Below are 18,723 nucleotides of genomic sequence, written 5' to 3' on the forward strand. Positions count from 1 at the left end.
ATTAGTAAGCACTCCTTAGCCATTTAGTGTTTCCCGTGTGAATATGATGATGACAGATATGATCAAAAGAACAAGATACACAGTCTCTCCCCTCTAAAAAAAATAAATAAATAATAAGCAAAAGGAAAATTAATGGCACTTGCCTAACAAAAGCAATGAAAGGGGCCAAGGGATGGCTTTGGAGTTTGGAATCCTTTGACCTAAATCAAAATTTGACTAGAGCTCAGAGTCTGATTCATATTTATTCAATCAACAACTTTTCAGTTTAATTCTGTTCAAGGATTTTTCCCTTAAAAGTGGGCGAAATAATTCTGAAAGGATTCAAACATCTTCTTGGCGTCTAAGTAAAGCAATAATGAGTAATATAAACAGATTACAATGAGTAATACTGTTGATGTTGAAGCCCAGACATCACTTTATCAATGGGATGTTTTGATTCCTTATGTGTCTTACAGTTTATAAAACTGAAATGATTTAAAGCATTTCCCCCTCCTGGTTTGTAATGAAAGGTTAGAGTAACAATATGTTCTCCATTCATCAGAATGCTCCCCACTGTTTCTGTAAGCTTGCAATAAAAGCAGTTTGTTTTGAGCTGCATTTCTAAGAGAGAGTGGGTGGGAAGTAGTTTCTATATTTAAGAATGATTCTGAATATGGCCTGAATTGATAATGAAAATTCAATGGCAAATGCGCTCATTTAAGAACAGCACGCTGAACGTCACGTTCGTTGGCTGCTGTAACACTCACGTTAATGACAACTTGCATTAGCATAAATACTTGGGAGTTTTTCCTGACGGCTAGAAAAGCTGTGTATGATTCACTTTTTATCTCCATAGTACACTGTACACAGCAGGTACTAACTAAATATATGTTGAATAGATGAGTCCAAAGTGCATTTGCCCGTCTATGCTCATCCTCACCAGGATACTTGCAAGTATCACATGAGGATACTGAGGTGTAAGAATATCAGGGCGCCTTTTTTTTTTTTTTTTGGACCACAGGCGTTGTAGAAGTATGGCTAAATATTTAAATGTGTGGTGTTATAAATAAAATCTTTAAAAAAGAGAGAGAGAGAGAGAGAGAAGTCAGTCCTGGGATCAAATCATAACTCCGCTCCTCCATTTGGCTGCCATAACAAAATGCCACCCACTAGGCAGCTTAAACCACAGAACTTTATTTTCTCATAGTCTGGAAGCTAGAAGTCCACAATCAAAGTATTGGCAGGGTCAGTTCGGGTGAGAGGCCTCTTCCAGGTTGCAGATGGTCATCTTTGTGCTGTGTCCTCACATGGTCTTTCCTCTGTGCATGAGCATGTCTGTAATCTTAATCTCCTCCTTGTATAAGGACAGCAGTCATACTGGATCAGGACCACCCATGTGACCTAAAGTACCTCTTTAAAGCCCCTTCCTCCAAATGCAGTCACATTCTGAGGCACTGGAGATTAGGACTTCCAACAATGTAAACTGGGGGCAGGGGAGGGGAAAGACAAAATTCTGCCTATGACAGAGACTTTATAACAGGGCAATCTTAATTCTGTGAATGGATTTCCTCCTATTTTTCTACTGAATTTCTGTCATTTTCTTATTGATTCCTTTATATAATCTGGATCTTAATCCTATATTTTCCTCAAGTACTTACATCATTATGGTGATTCTTTTTATCCTACAGGTTTTAATTTTAATACACTCAGTTTGATCAATATTTTTATATAACTTGTGTTTTGAGGCTTATATAACAAAGATTTTCCTGTTTCAAGGAAATAAACATACTCTCATATCTTCTAATATGATCAAATTTTTTTGTATTTAAATCTTTAATTCATTTTCCCAATATTTGGTGATTGGTTTAAAGTAAAACAAAAACATTCTTTTCTTTCCCAATGAACCATAGTTCCGAAAACATTTTTTGAACTGAGTTATCTTCCCCTGTAATGTTATTGTCTAATAGACTTGTCCTTACCTTCTCACTTGAATTCTTTCTTCATTATACTCTGGTCAGTGGTCCATCCTCACCAAAGCCCTGAGACCACTCCTGTCAAGGGCACTAATGACTTCCATGTGGCCAAAGACAGTGATCACTTATCTATCCTCATCCTACTTGACATTTTGTCATGTCCCACACAACTCACTATTCTCTTTTGAAGCACTTACTTGCCTTGGCTTCCATGACCCCACACTCTGTTGGTTTTTATTCTAACATCACTGACCACTCCGTTTTAGTTACTATTGTTGGCTCTCATTTCTTACCTTCATTTTAAACTTTAGGTTGCCCCAGGACTCACTTCAGAGCCACTACTACTTCTCTATTCACACTCGCTCTTTAGATGATCTCATTTAATTCCATCTTTCTATAATATTGATAGGGCTAACATTGCCTAATCTACATGTCCATCCCTGACCTCTTCCCAGAGCTCTAGATTCCACTGGTTCTCTTCCTGTTTGACACTTCCACAATGACGTCTAATAAGGACCTGAAACTCAACATGTCTAAATCAAAACTGTGCTCAATAAATATTTGTGTCTAGTTCATTCATATATTTAATGATTTTTGCACAAATACCACCCTATCTCTATTACTATAGCTTCAGTAGATATTTTAACACCTACTAGAATAAGAACTACATCACAGCATACATTGTCTTTTTCAAGACCGTTTTTTTCTAAAGTTGTGAAATATCTATTTTACATAAATTTCAGACTCAGCTTGTCATGTTTCATTAGTCTTTATTGATATTGCTTTGAATTTACAGATTAGTTTGAAGAAAATTGACATCTATATAATATTGAAGCTTTGCATTAAAAACATAATGTATTTCCTTTCTTATTTTAACATTGCTTCTCACTCTGCTCTTTAATTTAGTTTTATAGTTTCCTTTTTATCAGTTTTTAAGTTCTTCATTAGTAATTTATCAGTTTAAAAAAAAATACTCTCTGGAAGGTATGTTCCTTTATTATACTTGTTAATTTCCAATATCTAAGCTTTTTTTTTTTTTTAAGATTTTACTTATTTATTTGAGAGAGAGAGAATTAGCGGGGGGATGGGCAGAGGGAGAAGCAGACTCCTGCTGAGCAAGGAGCCTGAAGAGGGGGTTGATCCCAGGACCCTGAGGTCATGACCTGAGCTGAAGGCGGACGCTCAACCAACTGAGCCCCCCAGGTCCCCTAGGACAGTTATTTTATCAACATCTGATTGAGGATTTTTATTTGATCTAATAATTTGTAGTTGATTTTCTTGATTTTTTAAAAGAGATGGTCAAACTATTTTCACAGGATACTTCAACTTTTTTAGATACTAGATTGCATTTTCCAAGACCTCCAGAAAAATGCTCAACAATAACATTAGTGTAGCCATCCCTGTTTTGCTCCATGTTTTCCAGGAACCACCATTAACTAAGCCTGCTTTATGCTTCTTTCTTTCTTTCTTTCTTTCTTTCTTTCTTTATTTATTTATTTTATTTTGCTCTATGCTTCTGACAGAAATTTTTTATCACATTAAACAGGTCCCCTTGATAATGTTTCTATAATTTAAAAAATTATAGCTTTTTAAAAAAATTACAGCTTTTAAAATAATATTTCAGGATGCCTGGATGGCTCAGTTGTTAAGAGTCTGCTTTCGGCTCAGGTCATGATCCCAGGATCCTGGGATCGAGCCCTACATCGGGCTCCCTGCTCCACAGGAAGCCTGCTTCTCCCTCTCCCACTCCCTCTGCTTGTGTTCCCTCTCTCACTGTGTCTCTCTCTGTCAAATAAACAAATAAAATCTTTTTTAAAAATTTAAAATAATATTTTCAAGATGCCAGCTTTATAATAAGGAAGAACTGAAAATTGTTGAGAGGTTTTGGGAAAATTCAGCAAAGTTTCACTAAAAACAATTTCTAACCGTTGAGCTTCCTTCACGAGGCAGACAGAGCACTTCCTATTTCTGATAGTTTATTCCTAACCGTCACAGTTTTTCTACAAGATAGAATATTTTTCACCATTTTAAAAATGAGGAAATCCTACCTCAGAGATTTAAGCAATTTATCATAGGTCACTAAATCTAATAAGTAACTACTCAAGGATTTATGTCCCACTATATCTAGCTCCAAAGCCCACACTCCTCCCACTGTGTTCCATTTTTAATTCAGTGAGATATTAGACCAAGCCTTTCAACATGCCCTAGAGGAAAAAATAACAAATGTGTTGAGTTTATGGGCTAATTAATAACCATAATCAAACAATGTCTACCTTGATGTCGACTCTGAAGATTTCAAAGGAAAAACTCATAGAGACCTAATATAGAGAACTAGCTGTTTGTCACTAATAGCTATATCTTATAAAATTAACAGCTTTCATCAAGGTAAAGAGGGCAAAGGGACAGATAACCACGTTAAACAGGCCAGTTCATACAATGGATTACACAACAGAGATTCAAAGACATCTTAAGAGCTGAAATGTTGGGTCAAAACAAGTAAGAAAAATTTCAGATGATTAGAAAAATTTCAGATGATTAGATCAAAACAAGTAAGAAAAATTTCAGATGATTAGAAGTAAAGATTGCCCCTAAGGTCAAACATATTGAACACACAAAAATTAGGATAAGAAAAAACTGTAATCCTCGTGAAGAAGATCAAATGATTTTAACCAAAAGCTAACTTTGTGCAATGTGGTCACCAGGCACACTTGATATGATTTCAGTATGCATGGATAGCGCTATGACTGACCATAGCAAGAGATTAATAGTACCACTCTCCATATCTGGAAATACATATTTAGTTCTAGAAATTATATTTAATTTGGTCATAGCCTAATAAAGATGCAAGTTACTACCACATATTTATTTAATCAAGTCCAGGATGAAGAAAATATCAGAGGCTACAAGGAACTCCAAGACCTTCGGTGATTGGTTAGACAATTCTTGGGGAGCAGGAAGTCCATGCCCCAGTGCACTTCTTGTGGGCCCAACCACACCAGACTAGGAACAGCCTCCAATAAGAAGAATCATCATGGGGCACCTAGGTGGCTCAGTGGGTTAAGCCTCTGCCTTCAGCTCAGGTCATGATCTCAGGGTCCTGGGATTAAGCCCTGCTTCAGGCTCTCCGCTCAGTGGGGAGCCTGCTTCCCCGCCCCCCACCCTGCTCTCTCTCTGGCTGCCTCTCTGCCTACTTGTGATCTCTGTCAAATAAATAAATAAAATCTTTAAAAACAAAAACAAAAAGAATCATCATCACATCTTTTGTGTCATCTTTGAGTTCCTATCAGTACTTACCGCCACTCCTGTCTTATAAAGGAGGTAATGCACAGTCTGTGTAACATCAGCGGCGTGCATTAAATTGTGGTATGGATTTTTATGCTTGCTGTATCCTACTTCCAGGGCCTCCACAAAAGAGACAAGGGCAGAAATGGGGATCTGAAAGAGAGCAGTAAGGTTAAGTAGCCAGTGGTTTGGTAGCTTTAAGTGAGGAAGCAGAAGTCGAAGTCACTCGAGCGGCATCTTTCTGGAAGCATAACATCGTGCATGAAGAGACTGGAACTTTTCAAAATTAGCAAAAACTACTGAAGAAATTAGCAATGATTTGAAAATCTCATAGGAAGTCCCTAGGTTAAGAACAGTCTGACCTCTGAATGTTTTTTTTTTGTTCTCAGTCCAGAACCCCAGAATCACCTCAAAGATATTTAGGGCAGAAGGGTATGTGTTCATCTCTTTTTCAAGCAAAGGTTCGAGTCTTTAATTTCTTGAGAAATAAACGGATACATACCAGGTAGCACATCTCATGTATTTTGTGGGGAAACATAAAGTACATAAAAATCTAAAGTTGTAAAATGGCTGCAAAACAGAACACGAGCTGCCACCTCCTGAAAACTGGGCCCTTTAGAAGGAGCGATTGTATGTGCTGGACATTCATTAAAAAACAAAACAAAACATGTGATAGCCTGTTCTGTACAAGATCAGAAACAGACTGTGTTCTTATGTCTATTGATTGGCAATTTATAATTGTTGCATTGCAATTTTTGGAATAATATTTCCGATTAGCCTAATTCCTTTTCTGTCTCAAATATGTATAATATATATACCTTCATTTTCTATGTGGCAGAAAATAAGGAACAACTGCAAAATGCCTGTACAAAAGAAGGGGACTCTGAAAACATTCATCATATTTCCTTTTTGGGTTAATTCCTTGGCTTAGGGTTAGTTATCAAATACAACCCTTGGGGAAAAAGAGAGAGAGTGGGTTCCAAGAGACCAATAAGCACATTAGGAAGAAAAAAAAAATATCAGGAAAATGCTTTACTGTAATGCTTCAGCAGAGTCTATAACATGTTCTTCCTTGAGCAGATCCTTCCGTACTTACCATTTGTGGATTCTTAAAAATTTAAATATTGCTTCTCCTATGTCAGAGATTAATTCATTATCAGTTTTAAAAATGAATATCCAATAAGCCCAGGTTCCTGGGGCTGTTCGTGAGAGATCCATGAGCCAAGAAAATGTAAAGGTGTACATATGTGCACAAGCTTTGTTCTGTGGGAAGGGTCCTGAGCACCCACCAGATTCTCAGGCCCATTTCTGACACAAAGAAATTAAGAAACATAAATACAGCACTTATGGCTATGTAGGAAACATGCTCCCAAGTACACGGTCCTTAGGAAAATGATAAAGAACCATGCCGTCTAGAGAAATCAATATGTTATGTTAAAAAAAAAACAACCCTGCATTTTTCCAAAGGCTCACCCCCATGATGAGAGAAGTCTGAGGAGCCCAATAGGAGAGATGTCACCAGACAAATGCACAGATGCCCTGGAGAACCTGGCCTGACTCCTAGAGTTGGTGGTATTACAAAGCGGAGGGGATTGAACGCTGGAAACGATTCATGTTCTTTACTTAAAGTTGAAGAATTAATTTGAAGCATGAATGGCTGGGAAATACCAGTGACCTGTCATGGATGATAAGTGAGAGCATTTGTCTACGCTTGAGCCAAGGGGTGGGAAAAATAGTTTGCAGAGACAGCAGATGCTCAGTCTGTCTCCATTACTGTCTCCACGCCAGCGGTGATCAACAGTACAGGACATCAGGCTGAAATGAGATCTGCGAGGAGTCCCACTAGCCCACACTTCGGGCTGTACTTCTAGGAAGACTGGGACCGAACTGTGCGGATCCATCCTCTCGCCTGCTGTGAGCCCCACCCGGCAAGGGCTTAAGGAAACACTCCCACCACCACAGACTTCAGGGCAGCGGCAGTCTGGATGATGCTTCCCAAGTCCCACAGCAGTCTTCAGTCTATATTAAAAGGATTCCCTTGGTCTTAGCCCAAAAGTCATGGAAGGATGGACAAATGTGGGGCATCTGGACACCTGCCTTTGGCTCAGGTCATGATCCTTAAGTCCTTGGATCACGCCCCGTATTGGGCTCCCTACTCAGTGTGGAGTCTGGTTCTGCCTACCCTTCCCCCACAAACTCCTGCTTTCTCACTCACTCTCTCTAAAATAAATAAATAAAATCTTTAAAAAAAAAAAAAAAGAGATGGACAAATGCATGCATTTTTTAAAAGTAGGCACTGACCTTGAAACGGCTGATCAGATCATAACGTGTGAGTAATTCATAGAAAATGAATTTCAGTGCATGATCCCCACTGGCCTCATTGAGGGAAAAGACATCAAAGGACCACTTGTCCACATCCTGCATAGCAGGGAAGGGAGAAAGAATACGTTAAGTCCCCAGCCACTTGTACAGATACCTGTTTCCCCACTTGGAGAGTCACCCCACAACCTTCACCCAGGATTTCATAGCCCAAGACTCTAACACCATTTCTGCCCTCAAACTTTTCCCAGCTTGGCAGACCCACATAGCATTTACTGATAACATAATTAAATAGTCTTACTACTTATATGAACAACTATAATTTATTGAGTGCCTACCATATGCGAGGCATTGTGATCAGTGGTAAATACATAATGTATCCTGAAAACGAATCTAAATGGCAGGTATTATTAGTCACATCTTACAGATGAGAAAACTGAGAAGTTAATTTCCCTAAGACCTATCACAAGGGCAGTGGGACCAAGTGGGATCAGGACACAAACATGGTCAACAGACGCCTAAGCTCAGGCTCTTTCCATTAAGCCTGTCACTACCACTGCTGAATTTCAAACGTTTATTTCACTTCATGACAACCTAAGGTGCTTTCCTATTGCAAACATCTCCCCAGTCCCTTACTATTATCTCCTGACTTCCTCTTAGCCCACAGTTGATTATGTTAATCCACTTAAAAGTCTTCAGAAACATGTTTGATGCGGAACACAAATCATGTGTCCCTTCAGTTCAAACTGCTGAGCTAAAACCACGGAGAAAGCCTTCATTTCACAAAACAGGAAAATGAGACCACTTCTGGCATCACTGATCTGCGAACCTAGTCCTCAAATCTGTGAGTCATTTTACCAAAAAAAGTAAAACTGAGAGCTAAGCTAAACGCACTCCTCACACATCAGTCTTTAAGTTCAAAGCCTTATTTGTCTATAAATAGCTACTCCAAAATAGATGTAAACATTGTCTGATTTGTCTTTGACTTACAACCAGCTACCGGTGGATATAGTAAACAAAGGTGTGTTTAAGCAGCAGCCAAAGCAACAGTCATTTGGCTTTCTTGTGTCAAGAGTTTCACTTTCAGGGATCTCTGGGTGGCTCAGTTACTTAAGTGCCTGCCTTTGTTTCAAGTCATGATCTCAGGGTCCTGGGATCGAGTCCCACACTGGGGTCTTTCTTCAGCAGGGAGCCTGCTTCTCCCTCTGCCTGCCACTCCCCCTGTTCTCCTTCTCTCTAACAAATAAATAAAATCTTACAAAAAAAAAAAAGAGTTTCACTTTCAGTAGTTATAGAAAGTGTGCTGTCATAAGTGGACACACGTGAGACTACACAAGGACACATGTGAGACCACACAGAGTCCAAGAAAAGTCAGATGGTTCCCTGGAAGAGACTCTTCTGGACTGCTGGGCCTGAGGGGCTCTCACCTCAGCCCTCAGTGCATTCCAACATCATCCATCTATCCCAACCCCGTCCTTCCTCAAACATCCCAACCACTGAAGATCATCCCAAGGCTATGAAGGGTCTCCCTCATGGACAGGAGGGCACAGGAAAACTGAAGTGTAAACAGGGAAAGCCAAACTTTTCCGAAAGGCTTTCAACTGGCTTGTTTCAGTTGACTCTTAGTGGTAACCTCACCTCAGCCTTCTAACATTTCTCCTCCATTATAACAACTAAAGAAATAGCTACAAGCTGAGCACACTGTCTGTGCCAGGCAGAGTGAGAAGGGTTTATATACATTTGCTCATCCTCACAACCCTACATATAGGTGTTACTTCCCCCACTTTTATAGATGGCAACCTCAGAAAGATGAAAGGAAGTGTCTAATGCCATTTGGTACTGGAACTAGGTAGTAACACCACTGACATCATTGTCAACAGTGATATCATTGTCAACAGATGAGATTGTAAACTCAATGAATATATGCCGTGACCCAAGCCTCATGCCCTAAATACCCCAATAGGGCCTAAGCCATAGACAGTGGGGCCCTTTAACCCAAGACCTACAGCTTCACCTTAGCTACTATAATTGATGTTGTCATGACATCCATTAGTCCTAAGGAAAAGTCCACTGACAACTCAACAGGTGAGAAAACATTTTGTCACAACTGCAATGTTTACTTTTCTTCTCCAGAATGAATAAAAAAGAGAGCTATCACTGAAAATAGAGAAATGATCACAGTAAGAAGTCACGATTGGGTCAGGATCTTAGGGTTAGAGAAACAGAATGAGTGTGAACAGTCAGTTGGATGTTCTGTCCCACTACTCATTTTTAAAAGGGCCTTTACTTTGAGTCTCAAATTTTAATGTTCTACAGAACCACCTGAAGTGTTCATGAAAAAATGCTGATTCTCATCTGAGGGACTTCCAGAATCCTGGCCTGGGACCTAGAATCTGCCTTTTTAACAAGGACCAAGTTTAACCGTCTTTAACCATCTTAAGCCATTCTTCCTCTCTTACCAGACATGGCCCAAGTCCCATTCCTGAGGAAAATCTTCAGGAACTTCCTATCAGTCTCACATAATGGAAGCCTGAATCTCCTCTTTTCCTTCCACTTTAAACCTAAAGTCTACCTAGGGTGTCTCTTCTTAAGTCACACAACAGACACCTTCTAAACAACAAAACACTTCTACAATTCCAATAACCCCACCTCAAAAGCCTAGAGATAAGACCCCCCCCCCAATCAGAAGCTAGCAAATATTGGATGGAAAAAATAAAAAGAACAATGCTGCAACATATTTCAAAGTTAGAGATTGGTGGTGGATATTCTCCTACTTAAATGTGATTTCATGCCCTGTTCTTACATTAATCACAAAGGTTAATATGACTGTGGCATGACAGTCATTTTACTGAATTATACTCTCTCAGTTGGGGAGGGGGCTTTCTTGTAATAGAAGAAAGCAATGGCCATTTCATATAAACTTCTGGCGGTGAAGTAGAAATAATCGTTTCTTAAACAGGTATTACCTAAAAACAGAAAAAAAAGAAAGAAAGAAAGAAAGAAAGAAAATATCTGTGCGATTCTGCGAACTCATCTTCAATCCACTACAGATAAAACCAGAGTCTAGGGAGGGGGAAAAATACTACCTTGTAAAAAGATCTTAAAATCCCCCAGTAAACAGGAGCCAGGCTCAGGAGAAAATGCAGCTCTAGACTTATGCACATTATCAGCAATACTTCTGCAGAAGGGTAGCAATTCAGAGAGTTAACTTAAGGGTACGTAAGATAAGCAGCACTTAATCTTGGTCTGAATCATGTAGGTTCCTTTCTCCTCAGAAAGACAACATGTGGGCATCGGAGAGTGACCTTCATATCCCAGGTCACTCCACATCTTTTTCAGTTATTTTGCACAGAAAAGATGCTCCAATCCAGAGGAAATATTTTTATAAATGTCTTAATACTTGTATAACCACCTGTATTTATGTTCATGACAAGAGAAGAAATTAAAGATGAAGGATTCTTTTAATGTCCCGAAGACTTTCATTGAATGATTTGGGTTCGGTTATGAAAATCAATGCAGCTTCCTAGTTGGTGTTATGAAACAGCAGATCTCATGCAGTGATTTCACTGGTTACATGGCAAATGTGGCTGTAAATGACACTGGTGCACTGGGCACTGGTGGGGGTACTGAAGAGGAGTGAGAAGAAACATGTGTCTTCTTGCTGCATCCTTCTTGAGCATCTTTTCTGTTCTAAGGATGAGTTAAGAGACAGAAAATGGACAACTGGCAGTTTGAATATAGGGTCTCACAAATTTAACTAGTGAATGTCTTTGAGGCAAGAGAAAGAGACTGAAATATAAAATCAAAATGGCCCTAAAAGTCTTTCTTGACATTAAGTTGATCATGAAGCTCTCCCAACCCTGATTCCATGAGTAGATAATTTAAGTCTCGTGTAATACATGTTTCAGGTTGCAGAGATAGACAACAGTAGCCATAACAATAGTCAGAATGGGGGTGCCTGGGTCGGGCAGTTGGTTAAGGGCCCTACTCTTGGTTTCTGCTCAAGTCATCATCTCAGGGTCATGGGATTGAGCCACATGTTGGGCTCCACACTCAGCAAGAAGTCTGTTTGAGGTTCTCTCTCCCTCTCCCTCTGTTCCTCCTGCTTCTGCTCTTTTTCTCTAAACTAAATAAATAAGGGGTGCCTGGGTGCATCAGTCATTAGGCGTCTGCCTTCGGCTCAGGTCATGACCGCAGGGTCCTGGGATTGAGCCCTGTATCAGGCTCTCTGCTCGCCGGGAAGCCTGCTTCTCCCTCTCCCACTCCCCCTGCTTGTGTTCCCTCTCTCGCAGTCTCTCTGTCAAATAAATAAACAAAAACTTAAAAATAAACAAATAAATAAATAAATCTATCTTAACACACACACACACACACGCACCCATATGCAGGATGTCCCTAAGCAAATGGATGACGTGATTCCATGTATAGACACCATGCAGTGTAAACTGGCCGAGTGATCCTGACCCTTAGCACAGCCCCCACGCTCAAATCCAGAAGCCAAATCAGCTTTAGCACAGCCAGGACAGCCTCCAGCCAGTGGATCTGAACTGACACAGCCCTAAGAGGAATACAGGCACTTTGACGCTCTTAGAGAATATTCTATACAATTCTAAGAGCTTGCCTGAGTGGCAGTAATTCTGCAAGATTTAGCTCATTGAAACTCAAATACCTGTGTAACTTCCCATGGAACTTTCAAGCTCCGTGAGAGTCTTGGGTAAACAGGAGTATGTATAGGTTCTTGGGACACACATTCATGGAGGAAAATATTACTGAATGCTTACTATGTGATTGGAACTCTGGTATCAGACCTTAGTTCTTCTGGCTCTGGTTAACTGTATCTTTTTAAAAGTCTCACTAAGTCTCGGTTTCTTCATCTACAAAATGGACTTAGAGTAGATAATCAGATAATGATACAACTATGATCCCATCCAAGACCAACCCCCCACCACCAATGGTGATGTAGAAAGACATGAGACCCACACAGTTTGATTTAAAAAAAAAAAAAAATTAGCAAGTCAAAGGCAAAAAGATTATGATACTGTAAGAACAGGTAAGTAAAAAACAATGAAAGAATAAGTCAGGAATGACTAGGAAACCTGTAAGTGAACCATAAATGAAAGCCTTTTATTTTCTAACAACAAATATAACTCTACCTTTTATCAGATACCATGTACACTGTCAGACTTTTTTTGGTATTACCTTTAATGCTTCAATAACAGCTGGTGGGTAGCTCAGTCCAACCATGTTTGATGTTCGTCTATACATTCTGGCAAAGTCAGAGGGGGGAAAATGCAATATTATTTCTTAGGAAGAAGAATTAGCAGGCCACAGACTTACACTAAGTACTGACAAATATGAGAAGTTGGGTCATCCAATGAACCAAGAAACAACAGTTTTTTTATAACCTTTTTCATAGTCATTCAAGTGACCTAAGACAGAGTTATATTCAAGAGAAATTAAAGCAATCCCAAATACATGAATCATTGGAAACAAACAAAAATTAATCAATGGGTCCTAAATTGGAAATTCAATTATTAAAATGGGTCACTTCTTCTGCCAGAAGTGAATTATAGTACAGCATAGATAGTATGCAAAGGAGTACTTTAACCTGAATGAGGAACACCTATGGGCAACCCATTTGGAAGACCTTGTTCTTTAGAACTCTCAAAAACAAGAAGGAAAATGTCCCAGGTGACCTTTGAACTGGAGGTGGCATTTCTAAGACCTGTAAATGTGCAATAAGGATTACAGGAACAATAAATTGATTTGTGAAATAATGATCGTAGGAAAACTAAATAAATTTCTGGAATCTGTTTCTGGGGAAGGGGGCAATTTAACTTAAAGAGAAAAATGGCTAACAAAACTGGAAAGCGTCATGGGGAACTCAAAGCCTTTAAATAAACTGTCACCCCCCAGGTCAACAACCTCAAGGCATCCCTGCCCTGTTCCATGTATGTCAAAGGATAATGGATTAGATGACGTTCTTTTCTAAAAATGAGAGACTGAACTGACACCAAATCTTTTCTAGTCAACAAAAGGAGTTCTGAGGAAAGTAAAAGAATTGTCCTAATGATGCTACGAAGATGAAACAAATATGTTTTTGCAATCTCTCCTTCAAGACTACCTGTTTCCACCAGCATTTTCAGTGTTTATAAAGATACAAAAATTACATCAAAGCAAAGCTTCCAGTTATTGGAAACAGGTGTCCCTTTTGCTACTTTGGTCACTGAATGGCAGCCCTCCTTACCTCTCCACAAATATCCCAGCCTGCACTGCATGGACAATGCTCTTGAATCGTGGCTTCTCCTCACTCCTTCTGAGCATCATCCCCATCTGCCTGGTGAAGGTGGAGGCCAGCCAGTCTCGGACCTCAGAAGGGACTGCATCCGACTGAATGTCACTGAGTTCATCCTCCGTATCCAGAAGTCTCCTGAACACAGGAAACACAACCAGGACATTGAAATGACACCTGAAGTTGGAGCTCTCCGTTCAGAACAGTTGCTCCTTTCCACCCCACCTGAATACGGTACAAAGAAACCGAATAAAAATGGCCACAAAAAATGCAGCCCCTTTTTGGTAAGGCTTATAAAAGTCACGATTGTGTTTCAGGCTGGTTTGCTCTACCAGACTGTACAAAGAAAGAAAGAAACCAGAGAAAGTCAAGTATGGTCCATCTCAGGCTGTGGGTCCCAGACCCACTCCACTAAGGAGCACCCAGTACCTTGTGGAATTTGAATGGGATCTAAGTCTTCCATTTAATAATGTATTCACAGGGAGCTTTGCTAAGATGGACCATGTGGTGTTAGTTTGTGTTTAAAAAAAAAAAGAAAAGAACATTTAAAGACTTTGCTATAGATAACAATACTGTATCACAAACTTCAAAGTTGCTAAGAGACTGGATCTTAATTGTTCCCACTACAAAAAACTAATTATGATTCTGTGGCATGATAGAGGTGTTAGCTAATGCTCTGGTGGTAATTATATTACAACATATAAATGCCTTAACTCAACACATTGTACAACTCAAAGCTACACAAAGTTATACATCAGTTATAAATAAATAAAATAAATCTTTAATAAAAATAAATTTAAGATAAAATAAAAATAATTTTTTAAAAAATTAAAAATTCTTAAAAGAAAAAGAAAGACTTTGTAAAATATTACCCAAATCACATCAACCCCATCCTCTGTAGTTATAAACCGAAATGATGCCAATTGATACTCATTCTAGTTTGATAGAACAGTACAGAAATGTAAATTCTGAATTCAAGCAAAATTTCCAAAATAATGCAGTTCTTTATTTGAGCTCAGTAATTTAAGTCATCTTAAGTCATCATTAAGATATGCTTAGCTGATTTTTCAAATTTGTTGCTAGGTCAAACCCCCAGAAGAGAACATAAATAATGGTAAGTTATAATAAAATTGTATTTTATACTTACATTAAGCCCTACTAAAAATAAACTGTAATCAGGTATCAGTAAAAAGAGTTTTTTAAAAAGGTTGTTGGGTTTTTTGTTTTTTGTTTTATCCTTTAGACACATCAATTGGAGGACGGATAAAATGTAACATTGGAAAAAATGATGCTATCAAATTTCCTTAAATTAGGAACCAAGGAAGTCACCAAAAACTAAACCATGTGCATACTCCTCAGATTAGTGAGAAATACTTTCAGATTGGAATCTGGCATAGAGAAGTTAAGCCTGAAAGAGGAGCCTGAATTAGAAAAGAGAAGAAAAGTCTTGCAAATTCACCAGGTCAACATTTTCCAAAAGAAAAGCTCTTTTGCTCCTTTCAGATGAATTTGATGACAGGCAGTGCTTTAATACCTTTCGATAATTCAGGTGGGAAGAGTCAATTAAGAAAATTGGTAATATACAAGGTCAAAGGAGGAATTCTGGGTCCTTAAGAGGAAAAATGCTTTACAGTCACTTGAGGAACCTCCATTGACAGACAATGTGAATTAACACATGAACACAATTTTTAGGCTGAGGCTAACAGTGTGCAATTATTACAGTGGAACTCTACACCTGAGAAGAAATCTTACCATGTTTTTAAAAATCACTTTTTCTCCTCTTCCATTATCTCACTTCATTATCACAATGGCCATGTGAGAAAAGTTTAGTTAGCTCTCTCTCCCATGAGGAGGCACAGAGGCTAGGAGAGAGGTCCAAATTTTGTTTTGTGGAAACTGAAGCTCCATCACCCACCATTTGAGTGGTACCCCATTACAGACCAAGGGGGACATTTCAGAAAAGCCACATAACAGAAAACTGACCCTCAGTGTACTAACTTTTTGACATGTTTTGCTTACCTGGTTTCATCAATGTACACAGATTCAAGCACCGTGGCTGCATATTCCAAATTCTTCTTAAGATCTACCACCGAAGCCTCGCCTCTTTCTAATTGTTTGACCAAAGACCGTAACCTAGGTGGAAAAAAGACACAACTAAATTAGAATATAGAAGACCATGAACAATCCTACAATTCCAGCAACACATTTTACAGGCACAGAGTATTTTTATTTATTCCAATTTACCTGGAAGGAAAATAGAAATCTAATAATGATGGAGCTGACCAGCATTTCTCAAAAGAGCAAATTATAAAAGAAATATAAATGTTTTTGCCATTGTGAAGCAAGAACAAAAATGTTCTCATCCACCAGGCACAGATCACCCCCAAGACCTTCTAGCTGTCTTTTATCTTTCTAGGAATTCCCTAAATTAGCAATGATTTTGCTGTTTCTCTAATTTCAGTATTTTAATTTTAATTGGATATAGTAAAGCATGAACCACACCAACGTCACCAAAAATTACTTGACATTCTGCTATGTTAAAAATTATGCTATGTTTGTTCAGCCATGACCAACTTCTTGAGCCTGCCTGAGCAACCTCATCGTCAATGCATATTCCAAAACAGGTGAAGAGATTCAGAGCACCAAAATACCCACAGAGGGCTACACAAAGATAAATTACTTTACTGGGCAGGAGGGATTCCTCTAGGGGTAGATAAATACCTCAGCTTTAAGGAAAAAAAAGACAGAGAGAAAGAGAGAGAAAGAGAGAGGCTGGACGGTAAAGCAAAGTACTGAAGACAAGATCTTCTGCCCTAATAGTCAAGTGTTCCAAAGTGTAAGAGAAATGATAAAACAGGCCCTTTCATTTATATCAACATTATCCCCATAGGGAAAGGGTTAGTATATATGAGAGCAAAAAAATAACAATAGATGATCAAAGTCCAGTAACTGAGAACACTGTAAAAATCAGAGATGTGGAGGTTGGACAACTCCTTGGGCTGTTTGATGGCCAGCAAAGGAAAGAACAGGAGCTTTGAGGACAACCTTGGGTTTGAGCCCCACATCACAACGTATTAGCTATGTTATAACAGGTAAGATATTTAACTTCCCTGAGTGTCAGGTAAATGACAGAGATCTAACCACCAAATTTTCTAAGTTGATATAAAGTTAAATCAAACTGATATTAATATATTCACATCTAACATGAGGTTTTTTTGAGCTTTATTTAATATAATTAACATATCACATTGTGTAAGGTGTACAACATGGTGATTGGATACACGTATATATTGCAAAACAATTACCACAACAAGGTTAGTTAACACATCCAACATCTCAGACAATTATAACTTTTTTCATGGTGAGAACATTAAAGATTTACTCTTAGCAACCTTCAAGTATACAATATTTAAAACTAATAATTTGCTAACTATAATCACCAAAACAACATTAGAACCCCAGAACTTATTCACCTCAAAACTAAAAGTCTATATTCTTTGACCAACATCTCCCCTTTCCTGGTTTTTTTTCTAAAGGCAATTGTTACCTTCATTGTCATTGTTGTTATTCAGAGACCTTGATGATCCCAGGCAACCGGATGGGAAACATTCTAGCAATATACTTAAGATTAGTATCAAGTCTCCATCTCCCAAGCCTGTTTGCACTTTCCTGACTTCAAAATATTCTCAAGATTTGCCGTCCTAAGTGAGGATAGTTTACTTCGTGGCAAGGTGTAAATTATTCCCCTCCAGATCTCCATGAAAATAATCAGCAGTAAGGACTGAGGAAAAACTCTGGATCCACCTTAAACAGTACAATCAGCCATACAAAAGAAATTCCCAGGGATTTCAACAATGTAAAATACAGAAGAAATTAGATTGAGCATGGTCACTACCTGACTTATGACTCTCCAACATGTAACAGGGAAGTAGACAAAGGAAACCAGCAGAGGCCTCTGTGGGCCCAGAGGTGAGGATCAGCCCTGTGGTTCCCATTAGGAAGTGTTCGGGGTTTCAGGGACAGCAGGACAGGGAGTTGGCATGGAAGGGCTTACCAGTCACTCACACAGCGTGGACGGCCAGTCTGCCAAAGAATGGGGAGATTGTAGCTGTGAGCCCTGAGATCTATTCCAAATAAGGTTTGGAAGCTCTTTAGCAAAACACATTCCTGGCTAGGTTTGCCTCTAATTTTGACTCTCACCTCCAGGGGCCCAACTACCCCCAAGCTGCCTGGACTCTCAACTAACAAAGTAAAATGAGGGTAAATTTAAGAATTTTTAAAATTTTCTCCCTTCATTTGGGGCTTGAAGATTCTACCAGGAATTGACATGACTCTCTATTGAGAGATTGGGAACACTAAGAGGAAAAATGACAAAAAGAAAAAAAATGACTAGGCAAATATAACATGAATAGAAATAAGAACCGGATGATCCTGTCCACCTGTAATAGGGCTTCCATAAGAAATAAAAAAACTCAAGCAGCTTTAATTGAATAAGTTTTCCTAGACTGAAGGAAAATCTTTATAAGCAGATAAAAAGGGATCAGATAAAACAAGGAAAAAAAATACATAAAGACATCCAACATATGCTGTTGTAACTTTCTATTTCAAAGAATAGAGAAAAGAACTGGCAAATCTTAGAAAATAAAATATATGACTTAGAAAGTAACAGAAATGTAAGCTGGCCATAGACTTCTACCATGCCAAATACCAGAAAGCCATTTAACAGTCATACCATTTTTTGAGAATAATGTGGTATAATTTAAGATATCTATGTCTATACCTATATTTAGTAGAACTGCCAAAAAATATATTCTCAGGTGTGGGAAATTTCATCATTAATATGATTTTCCAAAAAACAAAAACAAAAAACTTGAAGGC

The 18,723-nt window shown here is 38.7% G+C and overlaps 1 protein-coding gene across 4 annotated transcripts in view; it reads right to left on the reverse strand.

Annotated features, from left to right (window-relative positions):
- PDE1C (phosphodiesterase 1C) overlaps positions 1–18,723 on the reverse strand; it is a gene marked incomplete at its 3' end in the record, with an annotated part of 305,371 nt that overhangs the window by 87,164 nt on the left and 199,484 nt on the right. For all 4 annotated transcript variants that reach the window (XM_080819137.1, XM_080819135.1, XM_080819136.1 and 1 more), the window contains 5 exons: positions 15,865–15,978; positions 13,801–13,983; positions 12,753–12,819; positions 7,536–7,652; positions 5,247–5,387 (listed from right to left, as the gene is read on the reverse strand). In XM_080819137.1, coding sequence (XP_080675263.1) covers positions 5,247–5,387; positions 7,536–7,652; positions 12,753–12,819; positions 13,801–13,983; positions 15,865–15,978 — 622 coding nt within the window. The remainder of the gene's footprint in view (positions 1–5,246; positions 5,388–7,535; positions 7,653–12,752; positions 12,820–13,800; positions 13,984–15,864; positions 15,979–18,723) is intronic.

The sequence above is a fragment of the Martes martes genome, assembly GCF_963455335.1.
Source record: "Martes martes genome assembly, chromosome: 11".
Taxonomy (NCBI): Eukaryota; Metazoa; Chordata; class Mammalia; order Carnivora; family Mustelidae; genus Martes; species Martes martes.